At 42.1% G+C, this 20,469-nt stretch overlaps 1 protein-coding gene across 11 annotated transcripts in view; it reads right to left on the reverse strand.

The window, feature by feature from the left end:
- Positions 1-14,719: 14,719 nt before the first annotated feature.
- Positions 14,720-20,469, reverse strand: part of PRUNE2 (prune homolog 2 with BCH domain) — a 160,010-nt gene continuing 154,260 nt past the window's right edge. For all 11 annotated transcript variants that reach the window (XR_014502924.1, XR_014502925.1, XM_083403289.1 and 8 more), the window contains one exon: positions 14,720-20,077. Coding sequence is in view for 9 of the 11 variants with exons in the window: in XM_083403289.1 (XP_083259415.1) it covers positions 20,047-20,077 (31 nt within the window). In the remaining 2 variants the exon portion in view is untranslated. The remainder of the gene's footprint in view (positions 20,078-20,469) is intronic.

Below are 20,469 nucleotides of genomic sequence, written 5' to 3' on the forward strand. Positions count from 1 at the left end.
TATCCACTATGGTATAAAAAAATCAGCAATCTTCTATGGAAGACAAAAGGAGAAAGCCAGTTATAGTTTAGAATGGGATCTAGAAACCTACCAGCATTCCTATTATCTATAACATAGCTCACTTTCTCAAAGAGGAGGTATGGTCACATTTTGCTGACTCTTGCCCCCAGTCAAGTGGCCAGGATGCCAGGCTGTTTGCAGAAGCAATCTTAGGCACAGGCGTCTGGTTGCTTTGGGGATTCTTGCTCTGCCTTCCTCTTTAGAGCACACGAACTGTGCTCATTATGAATTGGTTACAAATAACCTGCATTTGCATCTGTTTCCCCCAGTGCCTTTTGCTCAGTTGCCGTTTTTAAGGAGTTTTGCTGCAGACCAGCCAGCAGTTCCCATTGCCAACCATTCAGCCATGTGAGCAGGGGCTGATAGAAGCTGTAGTCCAAAGTGCCTGGAGGGCCTAGGTTTGGAAATGCTGCTGCAGACCATAACATCTCTACAACCATCTCACTACCATTTTCTTGCTCTTTCAGACCTAATATTTTGGGTGTATGAGCTCTTAAACCTGATACTGACCCCTCCGCCTCTGGATGCTGACTTCACAGTACACTTGGTTGTTAATTTAAGCTGTTTGGGTTGAAATGTCTTGCTTATCTTGTTCCTAAGAAGCTACCTGCTCCCAATATGTGCCATACATATGCACACAGGACCACATTATCTTGTATTGTGGCTCTGGTGCAAGTCATCCTATGTATCTGAACTGGTGTCCTTTATAATGTTACTCAACTTCTTTTGAAGGGCAATGTGTTCGTAAACACATTTAACAGTGCAATAAAGGAAGGGGAAATGTGTAGGAATTTATTTTGATGCTATATGTAACCTTATAGTTGAAAGTCTTGGGATGGTTATAAATGAAGTTTCTATTTTATTAGTGATTACATTTAAATGGCTCCTCTGCTATAGGCTATGGGAACAAATAACATCTAGAATCTTACTTATATACACACAGCTCTTGATAGATAGTTGGTATATATTTTCGAATGCATGCCATTTCTGGCATCAATAGGACATTTGCAATGTTGAGTACTTAGCGCAGCATTAGCAGAGAAAGAAGGGTAGTGTTGCAACAGCCAGGCAAAACTTAAAAATGCAACTTGGCAGGGGACCAAGTTGTTTGCAATGCAATCTTATGCTTGCTTGCTTAGAAGTGTGTCTCACTCAGGGCCAGCTAAACCCCCGAGGTAAGGTGCGGTAACCGCCTCAGGCGGCAGGGTCCCCAGGGGCAGCAGATTGCAGTGTTGATAGTTCTTTAATTCCCTTGTTCCTGATGTTGATCTTCACTCACCTTGTCTTTCCTGGTGGGGAGGAGGCCTCCATTTTGGGGTTTGCCTCAGGTCTTGGGCTGGCCCTGCTCTTGCTATTTTCAGTGGGGTTGAGGGCTGTATTCCCTTGGGGACAGCGTTTGTTAGGGGTCATATGTTGCTGGTAGGTGGAGCCAGAGCCAAAACTGGGCAGGGTTTGCAACACAGCATAGCACTTGTCCTGTACCACCCTACTCGTGGTGTACTAACCATCACTCTCACAGCACAGATGAGAAAGTGACCGGTGTTCTGGAGAACAAGAGTTTTATTGCAAACCGTGAAATTTTGTCTTGGTAAACAACTTCAGGGTTATAAGGAGATCTCTGCTGCATCTTGCACAGTTTTGAGTAAAACTTCAGTTAATCACTGCTTGAAAGCGAAGGCTACATCACCAGCCCAGCTGTATGTTTCACTTGCTGAAAATGGAACTTTCAAATGGGAAGAGAGGCTATCTTTAAAAGTGGTGATTGTTTCCTTGGACCTGGTAAGCATACTGTGGTTGTGCCACTGAGAATAAAAACTAAAGGCAATTGATACTGGTGCTCTGCAACTAAACCTGTACTAGTATATCTTTTCCATCTGGATCTTCTGCAATACCAAAGGAAGTTGAGCATGTTATTTTTAAGCCATTTTGACTGTGATGTCCAGCTATGATAAATTAGATTCCAGATTCCTACATTGTGAGAGAAAATACAAAAAATGGCTTCTCTTATCTGAGTTTTAGTACTATGTTTAAAATAAATATAATATCCCCAACATGATGCTAATTGCTAATTCAAATAATTAAGTATCTCATTATATTAGTCAGCTATTTCAACCTAGAGTCTGTTAGGCAGCAGTGAGACTATGAATCTTAATTGGGGTTCTATACTTGGGGAAGTGTATCCAAGTTATACTGAACATGTGTGTAATTCTGCAACTTGCATCTGCCACACTCATCAAGATTCTGCAGTGGTTTTAAAGCTAACAAACAGGGTGGTGATATTTTTTTTAAAGAGTGGTTGCTACAAATACAGTGGTACCTCAGGTTACAGACGCCTCAGACTCTGCTAACCCAGAAATAGTACCTCGGGTTAACTTTGCTTCAGGATGAGAACAGAAATTGCACGATGGCAGGAGGCCCCATTAGCTAAAGTGGTACCTCAGGTTAAGAACGGACCTCCGGACCGAATTAAGTTCTTAATCCAAGGTACCACTATATGGGGGATTTTGCATATATACTATACTGCTTGCAAGGAGGGGGAAGTATACTGTTTGCAAAAATATAAATTTGAAAAGTATGGAGAAATGTGGATTTCAGTGCCTGTACTGTAATATAAAATACTTAATCCAAACACACTGGGTTTGTCTGCATATATAAAATGCTGTTGTCCCTCTTTTAATAGCTGTGCTTGTTAAAGCAAAGACAAATGATAGGAAACAGAACATTTTGTTTTTAAGCATTTGATCTTCATGCCAATTTTAACTACCACAGAAGTCAAAAACAGCCTTTCATTTTTACTTATATGATTCATTTTTGTATTAAGAGGTTAGCTTCCTTGACTCATGCAAAACAGTATCTAAAGTTTTGCATTCAAGAGAAAAGAGGGGTCTCTGTTTTCTGTTCAGCTCTGTTTTATGATGATCATGATCTGCCACATCAGTGTTAGGCTGATGTGAAGAACCTTTGCACTGGGGGAGCTCTCCCCTTACAACCAATGAATCAGATTCTGAAGAGCTTTCCTTCTCTGGTGAAATCAATGAAAGCTGTGTTCAAATAAACAGAGGACCATATGAATATTTGTTGTCCTATTCTATATTTCCAACTGATAATCTATTGTTTATTTAAATGAGGTATAGGAAATGTGTGTACTTGTTCAGTGAAGAGATTCACAATCTAAAGCCTTAATGGAAGTTGACAGTATGTCGGTGCACAGGCCAGATCAGCAGATGCAGAAGAGGAAATGACAACTAGATGGCTGCAGTGCTGTTAAAGAGAGAGATTTCCCCCGCTTTTGTTGAACTGGAATGCGTTTTTTTTAAAGAATGGATGATTTATAAAGCAAAGGATAACAACCAACCAATGGTGGTAAAGTCTGTCTATATACAGCTGTGTGAAATGTACCCAGTGTACTCCCAAGAGCTGAAAATACAAAAGTTAAAATGATCTGCAAAAACTGGAGTTTACAACAGCAATGTTGGTGGCACACCTGTTCCTTATGGTTACATCAGTGGTGGACTTTGGTACTTTGGTGCCCTGCCTGAGGCCAAAATTTGGCACATACCCCATATCCCTGTCAGGTAAGGAGGCACTGAGGGCTCTACAGGGTCCTAGCGCCCTCCCACCTCTTTCCCAAAGCTGGAAAAATGCTAAGCCGACTTTGGAGAGGACGCAGGAGTACTCTAGGACTCTGTCGGAGCCTCACGCCTCCTTCCCAAAGCCCAGTGCCTCACTTACCAGGCTTTGAGATTGTGTCCTCTTGGCTCAACTCGCTGGGGCTGATGGAAGTCGGCCCCCACAACATCTAGGAGGGCTCTGTGTTGGATATTCATACTCTACACAAGTTGGTGGGGTGGGAGAGGATGGCAAGAGTGCCAGGAAAATTCAAGGACAATCAAAGAAACATTTAAACATTTCAGTGTATCAAAATATTTTTTTCAGCCTATGGATAGATATCTTTTCAAAATAAGAGCAAGACCAAGGCTTTTTTTGTGATGAGATGAGAATTGGTCTCAAATTAGACATAAAATAAATGTGATTACCTGGCAATAGCAACTTCACACCTTGCTGAGCTTGTATACCTAAGGTACATATGTAAGAGGCTCATTTCTAATCATATTTTGGGAATGGTTCATGTTCTTATATAGCTGCATTATTTTGTACTTTCTTTATGTCCCATGATCATATTATAAAGTTGTCATGTTCTATGTTATAAATCAAGCACTGCTAGGAGGTGTTTCTTATTGTTTTCTAGTGTATTTCTTATCAATAAAAAATTTGGTGTGGCACAAGTGAATTTTTATTCTGAAAAAGTGGCCCAGAGAAAAAGTTTGAGACCCACTCCTGTACACTTTTGAGTACAGCAAAATCAATACCTTTTTTTCAGCCAGAACTCACTGGAACTCAGTTCTGGCCCCTCTCAGGTGGGCGCCATTGCCATTCTAAGAGAACAAGGGAGGCATTCATGGCAAGTTCTGGCACCTCTTTTTCTATAAAAATAGCACCGAGCAGAATCTTAGAATGTCATAGTCCATTGCTTAAACTTTGAGGGTTCAATTCACCTAACAAGCACTGTCAACAGAAGCGCCATGCAAGGACGTTTCCCTATGCACCCCTGGAAATTGGCTTGGGGGGACCCCAGAACAGGACCTGGGAAGGAGGAGATAGGGGTTGCTCCCTCCGGCAAGCTGCAGTGCTTGTACGGAGCAGATGGATAACTCATCATAGTTCAAAATTGGATTACACCAGCAGTTTTCAACCTTTTTGAGTCCACGGCTCCCTTAACCAACTACATTCTTTCTGCGGCACCCCTGTGGGGCTCAGGAGCCCAGTTATGTCCCCCCTTGCCTGCAGAGTTGGCAGCCTTCACTCTTTCTTGAACACCCTCTTTTGTGGAGGGTTCCCTCAGCCTCTTCTCCTCTCCTTGGGAGTCCTCTGGGCAGCCCCCCTGCCCCAAAGAGAGGTGCCTCCTCACACTTCCCCACAGGGGCCTCAGACTTGTCTGTCCATTCCCAACAGCAGGGGCTGGTGGACTGGCTGGCTGGGCTCCCACTTGATTGCTTGCTTACTCTGAGGCCGCCTCTGCTCCTGGCAACCAGCACCCCCTGGCCTGCCCCAGAGGCACCATTCGCCTGCGGAGCTTGTAATCAGGGATGCTGCAATAACGGCTGTGCAAGCTTTTAGGAGGCAAAGATCTGAGACATTATCAGAGGAGGGAGGGAAGGAAAGAGGGACAGAGGCCAGTGTTGCCCGTGGCACCCCTGGCCATCATTCAAGGCACCCCAGGGTGCCATGGCACACTGGATGAAAACCACTGGATTACACCCTAAGAAAGGCTTTTGAGTTCTAGGATGATGCAGAAATTAGGAAAAGAGTGGAGGATAATTAGGGCAACACTAGCCTTGCATGGAGAAAAGGAAAAGCATTCTGAGTTCCAGTCCACCAAATGGGCCTAAAACTTAATATTGACTAGCATGGGGTACATTTCAGACATTAGCTTATTCACACAGTGAGATTTACCCTTAAAGTGTATATGTGCCCATGGCATATATAGACTTTACTGAAAGGAGGCCTTGAAAGTATTTACTGTGGGCAGGCAACAGAGACTTCTTTGTTTCTTTTGGCAACTATTAATGAGACCCTACATTTTTGGGTGTTGGGAAACTTGTGTTCTTGATATTTTTAATTAAATACCAGGTTGCTGTGGTCCTTGGGATCATGTGTCTAAGCCACACTGAGAATGCTCTTCTGTTAACAGGGAGGGAACTATATATTTTCATATGTCTTGGTCCCAAATCGGCTCCTGAGAGCGTGTTTCCTTTGCACGCCGAGCCTGAACTTCTCTACAAATGGAAAGTGAGACTGGAAATATTGGTGTAAGTCCTGCTGTAAAAGAACAGGCTGGCAGCCACATTTCAGGCTTCATAGTAATGTACATAGCATTAATTTAAAAGAAAAACATTATTTTATTTTTAAAAGAAAAGTCCTGAAACTTTAAATCATGGAAAACTTTTAAGAGGCTAATAAATGGGAGTGATTCAATGAATGAGAGCATTCTTCTCTAGTCCAGATTGCAGATGGGATTGATATAAGGCCAAAATGAAAATACTAGCTTCTCTCAGAGGCAAAAGCTGGGTTGTTTTTTTTAACTCCTTGATTATTGATTGGTTATACAGTGGTACCTCTGGTTACAGATGCTTCAGGTTACAGATGCTTCAGGTTACAGACTCCGCTAACCCAGAAATAGTACCTCGGGTTGAGAACTTTGCTTCAGGATGAGAACAGAAATTGTGTGGCGGCAGCAGGAGGCCCCATTAGCTAAAGTGGTGCTTCAGGTTAAGAACAGTTTCAGGTTAAGAACGGACCTCCAGAACGAATTAAGTTCTTAACCCGAGGTACCACTGTACCTAGTAATAAACTGCTTAGTTTTTGATGCCTGTAAACCCATGCTGCAGATTGATTTGATTTTTGTCACCTAAGCTGAAAAGAATACTTTGTATCAGTGGTGTAGCAACCCCTGTCGTCTGAGACCGGCCAAAGTTGCTGAGCTTTTCTTAGGAGACACCACCCTGCAGACCCCCCCCCCCATGCCCAATGTGCCTTGCCCCTGCCTTCCTATGCTACTGCTCTGTGGTTGGTGCGCAGAATTAATCAATGTTATGCCCTCCAGGTGTTATATGAAACTATTGGCCTGGAAAAACTACCTCATGTTAGATAGTAGCTGTGAAAGTGATGTGTAAATTGACAGAGGAGGAGAAAAGTAGTCCATGGTAACAATTCCTTATCCATAAGTATTTAGAAATACCATGGTTTAAATCAGGGTTTTGCTCAGGGCTGGATTGCTGCTTGTATTATGAAGCATGTTTCCTCAGTTTTATTTAGATATACAGATGTGTGGTTTTCAGTCTTCTTTAGGAAACAGGATGCCTTGGATTACGTGTGTACCAAATGTCAGCTTTCATGTGTGGAAGTGCCTTAGGATGCACATTTAGTTCCCCATTTTTAGGAAGATATGTACACATGTATATAAAACCTCATTTCAGTTGTCTATATATTTTAACCATTTGGGTTACACTTTAGCTTTCTTCAGGCATTTATTGCCTGAAGGGAGCAAGTGTGGTGAAATGGAGTGGGATGGCTCATGCATTTAGCTCCACCCTCTAAGTTGCACATCTCCAGCAGCCAGAGCGCACAGAAATGCTGTTTATCTTCCTGCTGCAGTGGTACCTATTTACCTACTTGACTGATGTGATTTGGAACTTCTAGGTTGGCAGAAGCTGGGACAAAGCAACAGGAGCTCACCCTGTTGCGCAGATTTGAACTGCCGACCTGATCACAGTGTCCTGTTGTGCAAGAAGCGGTTTAGTCCTGCTGACCAAATGACCCGGAAAGCTGTCTGTGGACAAACGCTGGCTCCCTTGGCCTGAAAAGCAAGATGAACACTGCACCCCATAGTCACCTTTGACTGGACCAGGGGTCCTTTACCTTTTACCTTCTGGAGCCTGCTGTACACACTCCCCTCATGATTTAGATGAAAATCCTACCCATGATGACAAATCTCGCCCATAGTTACTCAAGTACAGTGAGTACATGTCATGGACCTATGGCTTTCCAGATGTTATTCCATTACAACTCCCATCATCCCTAACCATTGGCTATGCTATCTGATGCTGATTACAACATTTGGTAGGTGAAACTAAAAACCTAACTGAAAAAACTCTGTAGCATTATTTTCAAGGAAACTCTTACTGAAACATCTGGATGCAGTTTTTTCCTTTTCAGTCTCTAGAGCCACAGCAGGTGCTGTAACCTTCCAACAGTTTGACTTCACCCCCAAAGGGACTCTCCTCCATTGTCTCCCAACACAGACGGGTGCCAACAGTTTGTTCCTGTGATCAGATGTTCTGGTTGATATGCCACTTGGTGAGATAGTTAACCAGAAAGCAAGCTGACCTTTTAATATCTGACTAGTTTATAACAGCTGTTGCAGCAACCCTAGAATGCAGTCTACAAAAGCCAGAAGCTAATAAGAAATGACAGGGTGAGAGCTTTCTTTGAAGTGCAATGTATATGCTTCGATATGTTTTATATATTGAGATGAGTTCATTCCATTCTCCTAACACTAGGAATCTGGGATTACCTGGAAACTGATTGGCAAAAATTAGCTCTTGAGGAAAACCGTCTTTTGAAAAGAGAGTAAGAAAGCAGCCCCAACTAGTGCTCAGGCACAAACAAAAGCCAGAGCTAAAATAAATGACAATAAGAAATAGGCAAATGTTCAAGTTATTAACTAAGTGCAACAAAGCTTTTGGTTTAATTTGCCCATTTAGCATTCCATATGTAAGACTGCACTTTGTAAAGCAATAGCTGTGTTGGATGCAGAGATGAAATCTGGAAGACATATTCAGGGGACATTGTGTAAACGTGCCTGTTTTTTAGGAAGACCAGGAATGAGACCCACAAGTTGCATTATCTCTCTTGGAGACTTGAGATACATACTTTCCACGTTATTGAGGCAAGTTGTGTGTTTGAAAGTTTGGAATGAAAGAGGCCCCATAAAAATACTGCTGTGTGCTGCTTTTGCGTGATGTTCTTCTTTTAGGGTGCCTATGGTTTGCTGGGCAGGAGAAAATGGTGGGCCCTCACCTTGTATGATCCATGCACTCTCTCTTTCGTCCTCTCCCTTTAACACACAAAGCTTCAGGAAATGCTGGCTAGTTTTGTCTGGGTGAAAAGAAGCAGAAGTTCCAGCTGGAAAAAGTTTTAGAAGATGTCATCTGTTCTGAAAATGAATGCCTCAGAATGCACTGAATGAGTGTCCAAACCACTTCTGTTAGAATGTCTTTACTCCCAGTGTCATTATGACTAAGCCTGCCCCATGTATGCAAAGCTTTTTCCCTATGGGCTCCCTTTAGCCACCCTCCCCAATCCTTATTACAGCCCAGATTCAACTACATAGGTATGCTAAAGTTACCAGCACAACAGGGCTCCCCCCCTCCTCCCCAAAATGGCTCGGTGTGTGTGTGTCTGGAGAACCTCCTAAACTGCAGGGGGGGGGGAGGAAGGAATGTTCTCTCAGACAAGCTGAAATGATTGCACTGATGCAACCAAAGGAAGTGTGATGTTGAATTCCACCCACTGTCTCATTCTTCTCTCAGCAGCCTACTTCCGTCTCACTTTGTCCCAGTTAACCTCTCTTTAGTTTGTTGGCTTGGCTTCCTGCTTCATTATCTCTTTCCAGTTATCACTACCCATCCGCTTTCCCCTTCCCTCGTTTCCATGTCCATATATGTGAGGATGCTTCTCTCTATGCCAGTGCCAGGCTAGTGCATGCCTCTCCCACCCTCTGCTTGTGTCTTCATCAGAACTGAAATTCTGCATCAGGAATAGGATCAAAGTGTGTGAGCCAGTTGGACTCCCAGAGGTTGTTGGGACTTCAACTCCCATCAGCCAAAGCCAGTGTGGCCCAACAGTGAGGGCTATGAGTGTTGTCCTGTGACCTTTGGGTGGCTGCACATTCCCCATCCCTGGTATGTGGCTTCTGCTTCAAACATCTGCCATCTTCATCAAGAACATACATTATGCAGTGCCCACTTCCCCAGGTGTAGGGGAGGTTACAGAAACCTCACTACGGGATTTAGTTTCTAGATGAGGCCACTGGTGACATTAATATTAGTTTTATTTACGAATATGCAAGCAGAACTCAAAGTGAAAACTGGGCTGTATTTTATTGCTTTTCTCTCTCCCTTAAATAGAAGGTGTTTTCACCATCTCCATGCTCTTATACAGCCTTCCTCAACCCAGCGGCCTCCAGTCGCTTTTAATTATAATTCCCTTCATGTCAATGGTCCATTGGCCAAGCTGGCTGAGGCTAAGAGGAATTGTAGATCAAAACATCTGAAGGGCTCCTGTTTCCAACCACTGGAAAAAGGTCCCCAGCTATCAGGATATCATATCTCATCATTAGCACTCACAGATGAAACTTTAACCAACTATCCTCTCCTATTAGCCAGCAATCAGCTTTCCAGTCAGTAGCTACAGCACCATCTACTCAAGTTAGCTGTTTCTTTCATGGAAAGCTACTTGTAAGTAGGTTGGATTACTGTAAGTTCTAACCTGAGCATGGCATTGCATGCTGAAATCTGCTTAATACAGGCAACACTATAGGATTCATTAGGCTGCAATCCAACAGTCACTTGCTAGAGAGCAAGTCCCATTGAATTTAGTGAGACTTACTGTTGAGTAAACATGTATAAGATGGTGCTGTTAATCACCCTATTGTAACAAAACTCAAGAGTGGCTAATGCCATCCAGCCAAGCTCCTGAAGGTAGCAGAGTTAGCCTGTTAAAGTGAAAATGAAGAGTTCAAAAGTTAGCAGATTTATAGTGGCTTAAACATTCATGGTCATAGTCCTACCTGGGCAGTTATCCTTCCACAAGGGCAGACATTGATGCTGAAATCCAGCATTGCCTGAGCTCTGCAAGTGCGGCTTTCTCCTGATTGAAGCTCAGAGTGTTTGAGGACTGGGACATATGCAGGGAAACCAAAATGCTTGTTTACAAAGCTATTGCATTACCAACCTTACTGTATGCTTGTGAAACATGGACCACTTAAAAACGCCATCTCCAGCTCCTCGAAAGATTCCATCAACTGTGCCTCCGAAAAATTTTACACATCACCTGAGAAGACCAGCAAACTAATGCCAGTGTACTGGAAGAAGCAAAGATCACCAGTGTCGAAGCAATGGTTCTTCAACATCAACTTTATTGGACTGGTCATGATGTGAAGATGCCTGATTATCGTCTTCCAAAGCAACTACTCTATTCTGAACTTAAAAATGGTAAATGTAATGTTGGTGGTCAACAAAAGAGGTTCAAAGACTCTCTCAAGGCAAATCTTTAAAAATGTAGTATAAACACTGTCAACTGGGAAACACTGGCCTGCGAGTGCTCCAGTTGGAGAACAGCCTTGACCAAAGGTGTCATGGGCTTTGAAGACACTCAAACTCAGGACGAAAGGGAGAAACGCGCTAAGAGGAAGGCACGCTTGGCAAACCCTCAACTCTCGCCCGGAAACCTAAGTCCCCACTGTGGAAGGACGTGTGGATCCAGAATTGGCCTCCAGAGCACTTATGGACTCACTTTTGGAAACCATGTTTAGGGAAGACAATCTTACTTGGCTACAAGTGATCACCAAAAAAGAATCCACATTATCAAACATATGAGAGAGGTTTTTTATTGTTAATGTGGCTGTTGTTTTTGTTTTCCTTTTAAAGGGGGAGAATCCTACATGTTTCTATTTCATCTACCAGATATTAGAGGCATGTATAAAGCATGCAGTGTATTTTAATGCATTTATTGAGGGGGTGGGAAGCATCAAACAATATGATATACTTGAGAGTCAGGCCACACTGTCATCAACCATCAGGCAGCTCTCTTTCAAGCTAGTGGTTTGTAGTTAATACCAGGAAACAAACCCTTAAAAACCTCTTAACACAAAAGTAAGGACGTTTCCCCAGGAAATTGGTGTTTTCTAGCAGCTCTGTATGTGCAGAACTGAAGGGGGGAAATCAACTCTCTTTCCCACCCCTGCTTTAAATGAAACTAGACATTCTCAAGCAGCAGCTGATAAGAGAGCAAGTCCCATTGAATTCAGTAAGATTTTGTTCTGCATAGGCATGTTTAGGATCACAAACTTATGTCTTGGGTAGTAGTCACAAGCATGAACAACACACGAGGCATGCATAATACTTCTAAATTTGTGGACTTAATAATAGTGGACTTCACAGCTAAACTTGAGTACCTGTCCTAGGACCCTGATGCCAGGGAAGGGACCAGAGGTCAGCTGGTAGAGCAGATGTTTTGCATGCAGAAGGAGCCAAGTGAAGTGTCCCTGGCAAACACCTTAAAAAATGGCTGCCCATCGGTCCTGGCAATGCTGAGCTAGATTAACAAAATCTGACCTGGCATAAATTATTTCTCTGAATAACTAGAATAAACAGAATAACCAGAAATTCATGATTTTTAAAAATTATGGAAGTTTTCTTGTGGGAACAATCCAATATAGAGCAAGTTTTGTGTTTACTCTCAGAGTAACACGCACCCAAGATTCTTGAAGTATTGCTGCTTCTGGCAGCAGCCAAGATAGCTATTCTAATCAAGAATCTTGGGCATCTTCAAATTGCACATTAGAAATTACATCTCAATAAAGTTAATGCACACAGCAAAGGACAAGACTCTTGTGTTGTCAAACCTTGTCTAAAAAGTTGGAGGAGAGGTGATTTTGCCAGGCAGTTTGTCGTGCTGCATATGAAACTTCACCTGCTAAAATCCCCTTTTCTACACAACTAAAGGAGCTCTATCCTCTTTTGAAGCTGCACATCCTCCACTCCACCTGAATTTCAAGGAAATTACTCAGAAGGGAAATGAAAGACCAAACTTATGAATGAGAATTCAAGATGCCACCTCTGTTACATGCCCCCCATACTCACAGATGCAGTAAAGATAAGGGAAGAGAAAGTGAAGCAGCAGGCAGTAAGAGGGGCAGGCATAAATATTAGCTGCTAGACATAGCAAATACTTTACTGTTGTTTCCATGAATTATCCTGTAATTATCCTTGTGCAAAGAACTGGCAGGCACACAGCTGTGCTTCCTCTTCCCACACAGATCTCCTGCCAGTACCTTGCTATTGACCTTTCCTCCCCAACGCATTCCTGGCACTCCTGTAGGTTGCAGATCCTGAATGGTTAGGTTGGCAAAGTTCAGCAGAAGAGACTTGTGCTTAGTGTGAATTGGGCCCAGTAATTTTACTTCATATCAGTCTTCTTGCAGCTTAGTGACTGCTGAAATGGAAACATCTGTTTCAAAGCAACGTGCAACCAAATTCTCTGCAGTTTCAGTGAGTTTAGGCACACGTAATCCTACACTGGATTGGGCTGCAATCATATGTTACCTTACTTAGAAAGAAGTCTTATTAAGGTCAGTGTGATGCTAATGTCTGCAGGCAGAACCAAGACGGCTCTTGTAGATGATGTTAATGACCAGGCAGCTCTGCATGGGGGGTGTTCTCTCAGATAATCTGGTCCAAATTGTTTAGGGCCTTGCAGGATAATATTCCAAACCAATATTAATGACAGATCTACTTACAGTGCACTATAGCAACCGAGTCTTGAGGCTACCAATGTTTGAGTTTTGGGAAATTGCAGTCAAATATACCGCATTTCCCCCTCCATAAGACCCCCTCCATAAGACGCACCTGACCATAAGACACACCTAGTTTTTAGAGGAGGAAAACAAGAAAAAAAATTCTGCGCAGAGCGTGTAAGCGACTCTTGCTTTTTTTGCTTTAAAGCAAGCAAAGCGAGAGCCGCTTACATGGCTTCTGTCCCGCTTTGCGCAGCTCTCACTTTGCTTGCCCATCCCTCCCCCTCCCTCGCTGTAAAGTGAGGCGACGCTGGAACAAGAAGAGGAGGAGACACTGGGACAGGTGCTTTGCTTGCTTTACAGCGAAGCGGGAGGAGGGGGCGGAAGGTGCTCCCGTCCGTCCCTCCTCCCGCTTTGCTGCAAAGCTAGCAGAGCAAGAGCCGCTGACACGCTCTCCGTGGCTCTTGCTTTAAGGCAAGAATAGTGAGAGATGCGCAGAGCATGTCAGCGGCTCTTGCTCTGCTTGCTTCACAGCGAGCGACAGACGGGAGCCATGGGTCCAACTGCAGAGGCATCTCTCAGCTCGCGACTGCAGCGACAGCTGAGGGATCCCTCTGCCGTCCCGTGCATAAGACGCACAGACATTTCCCCTTTTTAGGAGGGGGAAAAGTGTGTCTTATGGAGCAAAAAATACGGGGGCTAGTTAATTCACGAAAGGGTTAAGACACAGAAGTGTATTCCTAGACTCAATTAGGTCTCACCTCCTCATCTCTGGTGAAGAAGGAAGTGAAGCTTCCTTTGTTCACTCTCTTCTATGTGAAGCCAACCAGCCAACTGGGCTTCTGCACTTCAAACCCAGACTGCGTGCTCAGAAGTATTTTTCTGTTTTTTGTAAACCAATAACGTTATACTTGTGTTCTTCTTGCCATTGCATAGAATAATGCACGAATCTGATCTTTGGGGCTTGTAAGTAAAGCAATTTAATGGTGAGGTCTGTTCATTGTGAGAGGGGTAGAAATGGGAAGCACTTTAAGCAACTTAAACAGGATATTTAAAATGTTTAACAGTCTATGCTACACTGCTGCTTGCTTTTGTGGCTTTAACACTCTGCTCTCTCTCTTCCTGGAATTTACTTGCCCCACATATCTGGATGTAGATATCCAGCACAATTATTTTATTAATTATCCCATATGGGCAATCTCTATATAATTTTCATTCCCACGGGGCCAGCACAGCAAGGATGTCCGTGTCCAGGAAAAGCCACAGCTTGTGTAGAAGCCACAGCTAGTGAAAAGCTTTCTTTCGCAGTGTGACCACATGCACATCCAGGAGGACTCTCAAACTATGTTCTTGCTCCTTCAGGAGTGCAAGCCCAAGCAGAAGAGGCAAAATGCCCAATTCCCAGATCTGGGAGCCCCCCACCCACAGGGATTCAGTTTATTGGTCCTCATCCAGCCCACCACTGCATCCAGGCACTGAAGCATACGGGGGAGTTCCCTTTAAGAAGTTAGGGCAAAACTATTTTTTGCTACTGGATTGTAAGCTCTTTATTTCTGATTCATACATACATATTGTACATATACTGATATTACATATTATATTGCTTAATCTAAACAATTTTGTTAGCAGAGTTGAACAAAATGAATAGTGCATTAGGGCCTTTCCAGATAACAGGAGAAATCCATATTGTTCTTATTAGCATTCGTAATAGTAGCCGTACCACTAGCCCCAGCCTAGGGCTAGTGGCAAAATACCCCATTCCTGACATTATGCAGAGAAGGTAGTAGATCCTCCAGGTGAAAAGGGGAATAGCCTCTGCAAAAGTTTTTTTTTAAGTAAAGAATTTTAAAACATGTAGCATAAAGATATGATCCAGCCAAAGTAAAGTATTTGAAAATCCAACCATCTTAACTGAGTTAAAGCATATGCCTAAATCACTCTTACTAAGATCAAAGGGTCTTTGAACTCCTTAATTTTGGCTATTTGGTACAACCGCATTTGGACTACTGTGTTCAGTTCTGGTTAGTACACATCAAAAAGGACATTGCAGAGCTGGAAAACCAAAAATAACCAGAGAGGTGGAACAATACCCATTATGAGGAATGATTGGGGCATTTGGAGCTCTTTATTTCTTTAAAAAAGGCAAGGGGGAAGGACATGGTAAATGTGTGTAAAATGATGCCTGGTGTGGATAAAGTGGACATTTTTCTTCCTCTCTTGCATGACCCAGGCTCATCCAACAAAGATCAAAGGCAGACAAAAGGATGTACTTGTTCATATGGCACATAGTTAAATGTATGGGATTTGCTGCCACAAGACATAGTAATGGCTACCACTTTGGATGGTACTAAAAGGGGTTTAGACAAATTCATGAGGATAGGTCTATCTGTAATGGCTACAAGCTGTAACAGTTTGTGCTACCTCTGAAAACTGGTTGCTGCAGAACAGGAAAGTGTAGTTACACTCAGGTCCTGCTTGCAGAAGGCTTCCCGGAAGAGGCATCCAGTTAGTCGCTATAAAAATAGGATGCTAAAATAGGCGGGCCTTTGATATGATCCAGCAGGGTATTCTGATATTTTTTGTATCATGCTCCATATATTTAAAATATCACAAAATTGTATGGAGAGAATGGGGGAGTCATGTTCATCACCATTGACCTCCAGGGCACTAGCCAATAGGTTCCATAAATGTGCTCCCAGTCCAAACTGCACAAACATGTAGTTTCTGCTGGTCCATGAACTGAAGAGGGGGAATATAATTTGCTCAGTAATAAAATAATCATAACAATGCAATTAACCCACAACATATCTTTTTGACATCTGAATCTGCCACAGTAACTAAGAAACCACACAAAGAAAACCTAGAAAGGCCCTAAGTAATGCTTAATTATGAGCACTTAGATACATGAGGAAGGGAAACTCTATGCATTAAAAAGTTTACTTGAGTGTAAGTATTTGAATTTATTTTTAAAAGAAATAACAGTTTTTGCTGAACATTGCTAGGTAGTAATTAGTATAATATGCAACTGACATACTTATACTTTTTTTGGAAAGAATAAAATTCTAAAAATATATATTAACAAGCCAATAGCACTTTGTTCTTTAAGTTGAAGAAGACAATTTGTTTTTAACAAGACATTTGTCTTATACACCTTCTTAACCATCAATGCCTTACAAGCAAATTGCAGTAATGTCACCATATTTTCCATTATTTGACAAGGGGCAAATAATGTCAGTAATTCATAGCTATGGCATAAGTAGCCTGGTCATATGTGGAGTAACTCTGCCCGGGACTGGATTGTAAGGCTGCACTCCTTACTAGGGAGTATAAGCCTCACAGGATCAGTGGGTTTTACCTCTGAGTAAACATGCATTGGATCAATATGTAAGAAAGATGGAACATCTAAAAATAATTGCCATTTTGAACACTGGAATGTTAGTGCCAAAAACATTGGGAAGCAAAATTGCCAGCATTTAAACTGGTACTTGCAGCTGTGCCCTTAAAGCAATTTGCAAGTGATAATGTTTATCACTATGTATGTAAAGCTTCATCTCTTGTTGATTTCTGCAGATTAAGCAGTTGTTTAAAGGCATAATAAGATGCCGGGCTTATTATTTGGCAACCCAACTTGAAAGGGCTAATCCCAAGGGCCCCAGTCCAACACTCGAGTTAGGCACAATTAATGTAAGTGAAATCAGGGGGAATAAGAGCACAACATTGTGTTATATTGTGACTAAAATGTTTTCGAAAACACATTTTCACATTTAAACATCATAGACTTGCACTATTTAAATTATCACACAGCATCTCCCCAAAACAAGGTACAGTATTAATACTTTCAGATTGCAAGAGCTTAGTACACAGAAGCAGAGCTGTCAGCTCCATTAGCTCAACAGGGCAGATAGTATTGTGGCAGATAGCACAGTGCAGTTGACAAAACGCCCCGTAACATAAATTCAGTAGTACACACAAGCACCCTGTAGATATCTACCCCAGTCCAGAGCTCCATATACCAGTGCACATACCGAGTTCTTGTGACCATTTACTTCAATAGAGAGAAGCAACTGCAAACACACAACAAAATGTATATGCAACACAGCTTCCTCCACTAAATGTAATGGGAGTCCCTCTGCAGACAGATAATCTCCATGTGCTCATTAGCACAGCAAGTGATTGATTGAGAAGAGTAAGTACTGCCATGCATTAAACGTGTTGGTGGAGGGAACCCTGCACTGTTACCATTGTCTCATATGACCATCATCAGTTCTGAATTTACTTCTAGATCTAAGAACCTATATCACTTTGATTCTATGAGTTTTCAAATCCAAGGCTAAGCAGGAAACAGGGATAATGTTCTTCTTTCATCACAATCGGGAGATAATTCATATGACTGTTTCTGAGGTAGAAGAGTCACCACAAGGTTCATTTTCCTATTAATATCTTCAGAGTAAAAGGATCTTATAAGGGAACCCCATGGCAAAATTGCACATTAACATACCCTTCAAAATGCTTGCTTTCTACTACAAACATAGTACAAGGGCAAAAGACCAATATTCACCATCACTCTTGTACTGCATTGCATAGTCCTAATGTCTGTGAAGAATACGAGTTCATGGGAGGCATTGAAAAATTTAGACTGGGAACACTCTCAGCATCTGGAAGGTAACTCAAACCTCTGTCTGTTAAACCATGGCATCTGAAGTAGAATTTCTTCTAAAGAACAATCCAATTTTCAAATTATCATTATACAGGATGACATAAAATGTCAAGTGCTAAGCTGGGTTCCACTCTTGTATAAGAATCAGTGCTCAGCACTTTATGGGACTGGCACCACACAGGGCATGTGTCATTCTTGGAACTTCTTCAAGCTTAGATTAAGGAAGAAACACAGGCAGCGTAAAAACTGATGTCAAACAAGGAACCTCAGATACACTGCAAAAATATAATTTGTTCCATGACATTTAACTACAGACCTTTCTTATTTCCTTCATTTCTTTCTGTTGACAGAACCTATTTCAATCCTTTTAAACAATCCAACTTATTGTGTTGGATCTGAAGGTTTTCTTCCTCTGATGGATGGAGCTTGCTCCACTAGAAGAAGACACTTTCTATTGGATTGGCAGAAGGTGCCTTCTGCTGGAGAATGCAAACCTTTGGCTCCGAAACCAGTATATATGTAAGTGGATTCCCAATGTTCAATTTCCATCACACACACACTAGTGGCAGAAGTTGAAAGATAAAGGGGTTGCAGTCATGAAGATATGGGCTGATTCAATTTTCAGTGGCACCTCCCTTGCCAACAGTGATGGCTTTGATAATGGACCGCAGAAGGTCCCAGCTTCCCTCTTTCTGCCACCCATCCCCTTGCATGTTGGACAGCAGACTGGTCCCTTCCCTATAAAACAACGTATTGTTCAAGGTGAATGTGAATTATTTGTGAATGGAGATAATGGCAACCACTACCAGCCCTGCCTGTCATAACGACTACAGATGACTAATGACAAATGATGATTAGTAATACAGGATATTGATTTAATCTACTTGAAGCTATATTTCTGGAGTAAGATGATAATAACTAGTGACTAAATTTATTACAAAAAGCTACTATGAACATGTTATGTCTAATAGCATCCACTTTTTGATTAAATAAGACCCACACAACTCAGCATTCTATTTTCAGTCTGGCAAATTAATTAATTTGTCACCACCATTTGAAAATAAACTAGTGTGTTTTAGAATTGCTAGGGTTCTTTTTTCTCAACAGAGGGGTGTTTGTTACTTTCCAGTACTTTAGTTAGCATGAAGATTTGAATTTGGTACTTTGTTAGTGATGACAACTGGTACCGCAATCAAATTAGAAGAGAACCTTTATTTTCTCTTTGGGGCTGTTATCTCAGCATACTATCTGATGACCTCAGCATATGTTGCCTCTCTTCCTGCATCCTTTCAGTCTGGGATTTCACCGAGGTCCATACATATTCTCATTCATACAAGGAGTATCCTTTGCTTCTGCAAGCATTACCTTCTCTGGGGACTTCCTGTTTCCTTAACAACACATAAAATTAAGAAAAACATTCCATCCTTGTTATTCATAGCACTTTTGTGATCAAGAATAGTCCTGCATAGTGCCTGTTATTGAGATATAGTGAAAGAAAGAAAAATACTAAGAATTTTTGGGGGAACAAAGGAGTGGAATTATAGCTAATGGTGGCAAACCAAGATCAGTGAAGTCTCTGAAGAACTTGTAACGCTCCATGTGAGCTCGAGCTCCCCAAATTCTTCTAAGAAGCAATGTGTGTTTTTCTCTCATAAAGCAAGGAAGGTAGCAATCGGAGTCTCTCCTTGCACAGAATTCTGCATGCCTAATTGAGCCCATTGAGCTCAATGCACTGGAGCCACTGGACTGGGGCATTGTTATAGGGAAACTAACATTTCTAATGTAACTTGGCACAGATATGTTAATACGCTGAAGCCAAAATGGAACAATAAATCAAACGTCCAGAATCACGGATGAGGCACACTGATGGCAAAATTCAGAACTGGGGGGAAATGCATATTGCAGGCAACACTTCTGAAGGTAATGCACGAATCTGCACGTTGCTGCCTATTTGGCAGTAGCAGCAGCCCTCCATATATATTTTTATTTTACTTCAGAAAACTCTGAATGGCACTGAGTGATCAGAGAACAAAGGTTGCAATCTACCAGGAACTATTCTTGCACCAACAAGCCTCATGAAAAGAGTCATCCTGGAGGATTGTGCTCAAATGAGAAACCCAAATTGTCCCCATCCTCGAGGCCCAGGCACACCAAACAAATGAAAATTCTCTTCTGCACTTTGCCAAGGAAGTTAGGGATTTCCTTTCACAGTCATGTCAATCCTTTAGGGAAACAAAAGAAGAAGAAAACATTTAGTACGGTATATATTTATTGGTGCAGATGTATCTTCCTCTAAAGAGCACAGGGCAGGATGCATTCATAGGAGTCCCAAGTAGCGTTTGTCCCATGGCCCAATCCAGACACCCCAACCATTTCCTGGGCTCTATTAAAATGCTCTCCCTTCAGGAATGCCCTAATCATGCCAGGAGCCTCTTTTGAGTCAACTGTTCAAAAAGAACAAACATGCAATTGAACAGGAATAAAACATGCACAACACTTCAGCACTCCTGAACATTATTCAGGTAATATTGTGATGGATAGTTTTATTAAAATGGCAACACCAATGTAAATATACTTGATGAGATCATCGATACTACTTCACCAAACCTTTATT

This window comes from Podarcis tiliguerta (genome assembly GCF_965153285.1).
Source record: "Podarcis tiliguerta genome assembly, chromosome: 11".
Lineage (NCBI taxonomy): Eukaryota > Metazoa > Chordata > Lepidosauria > Squamata > Lacertidae > Podarcis > Podarcis tiliguerta.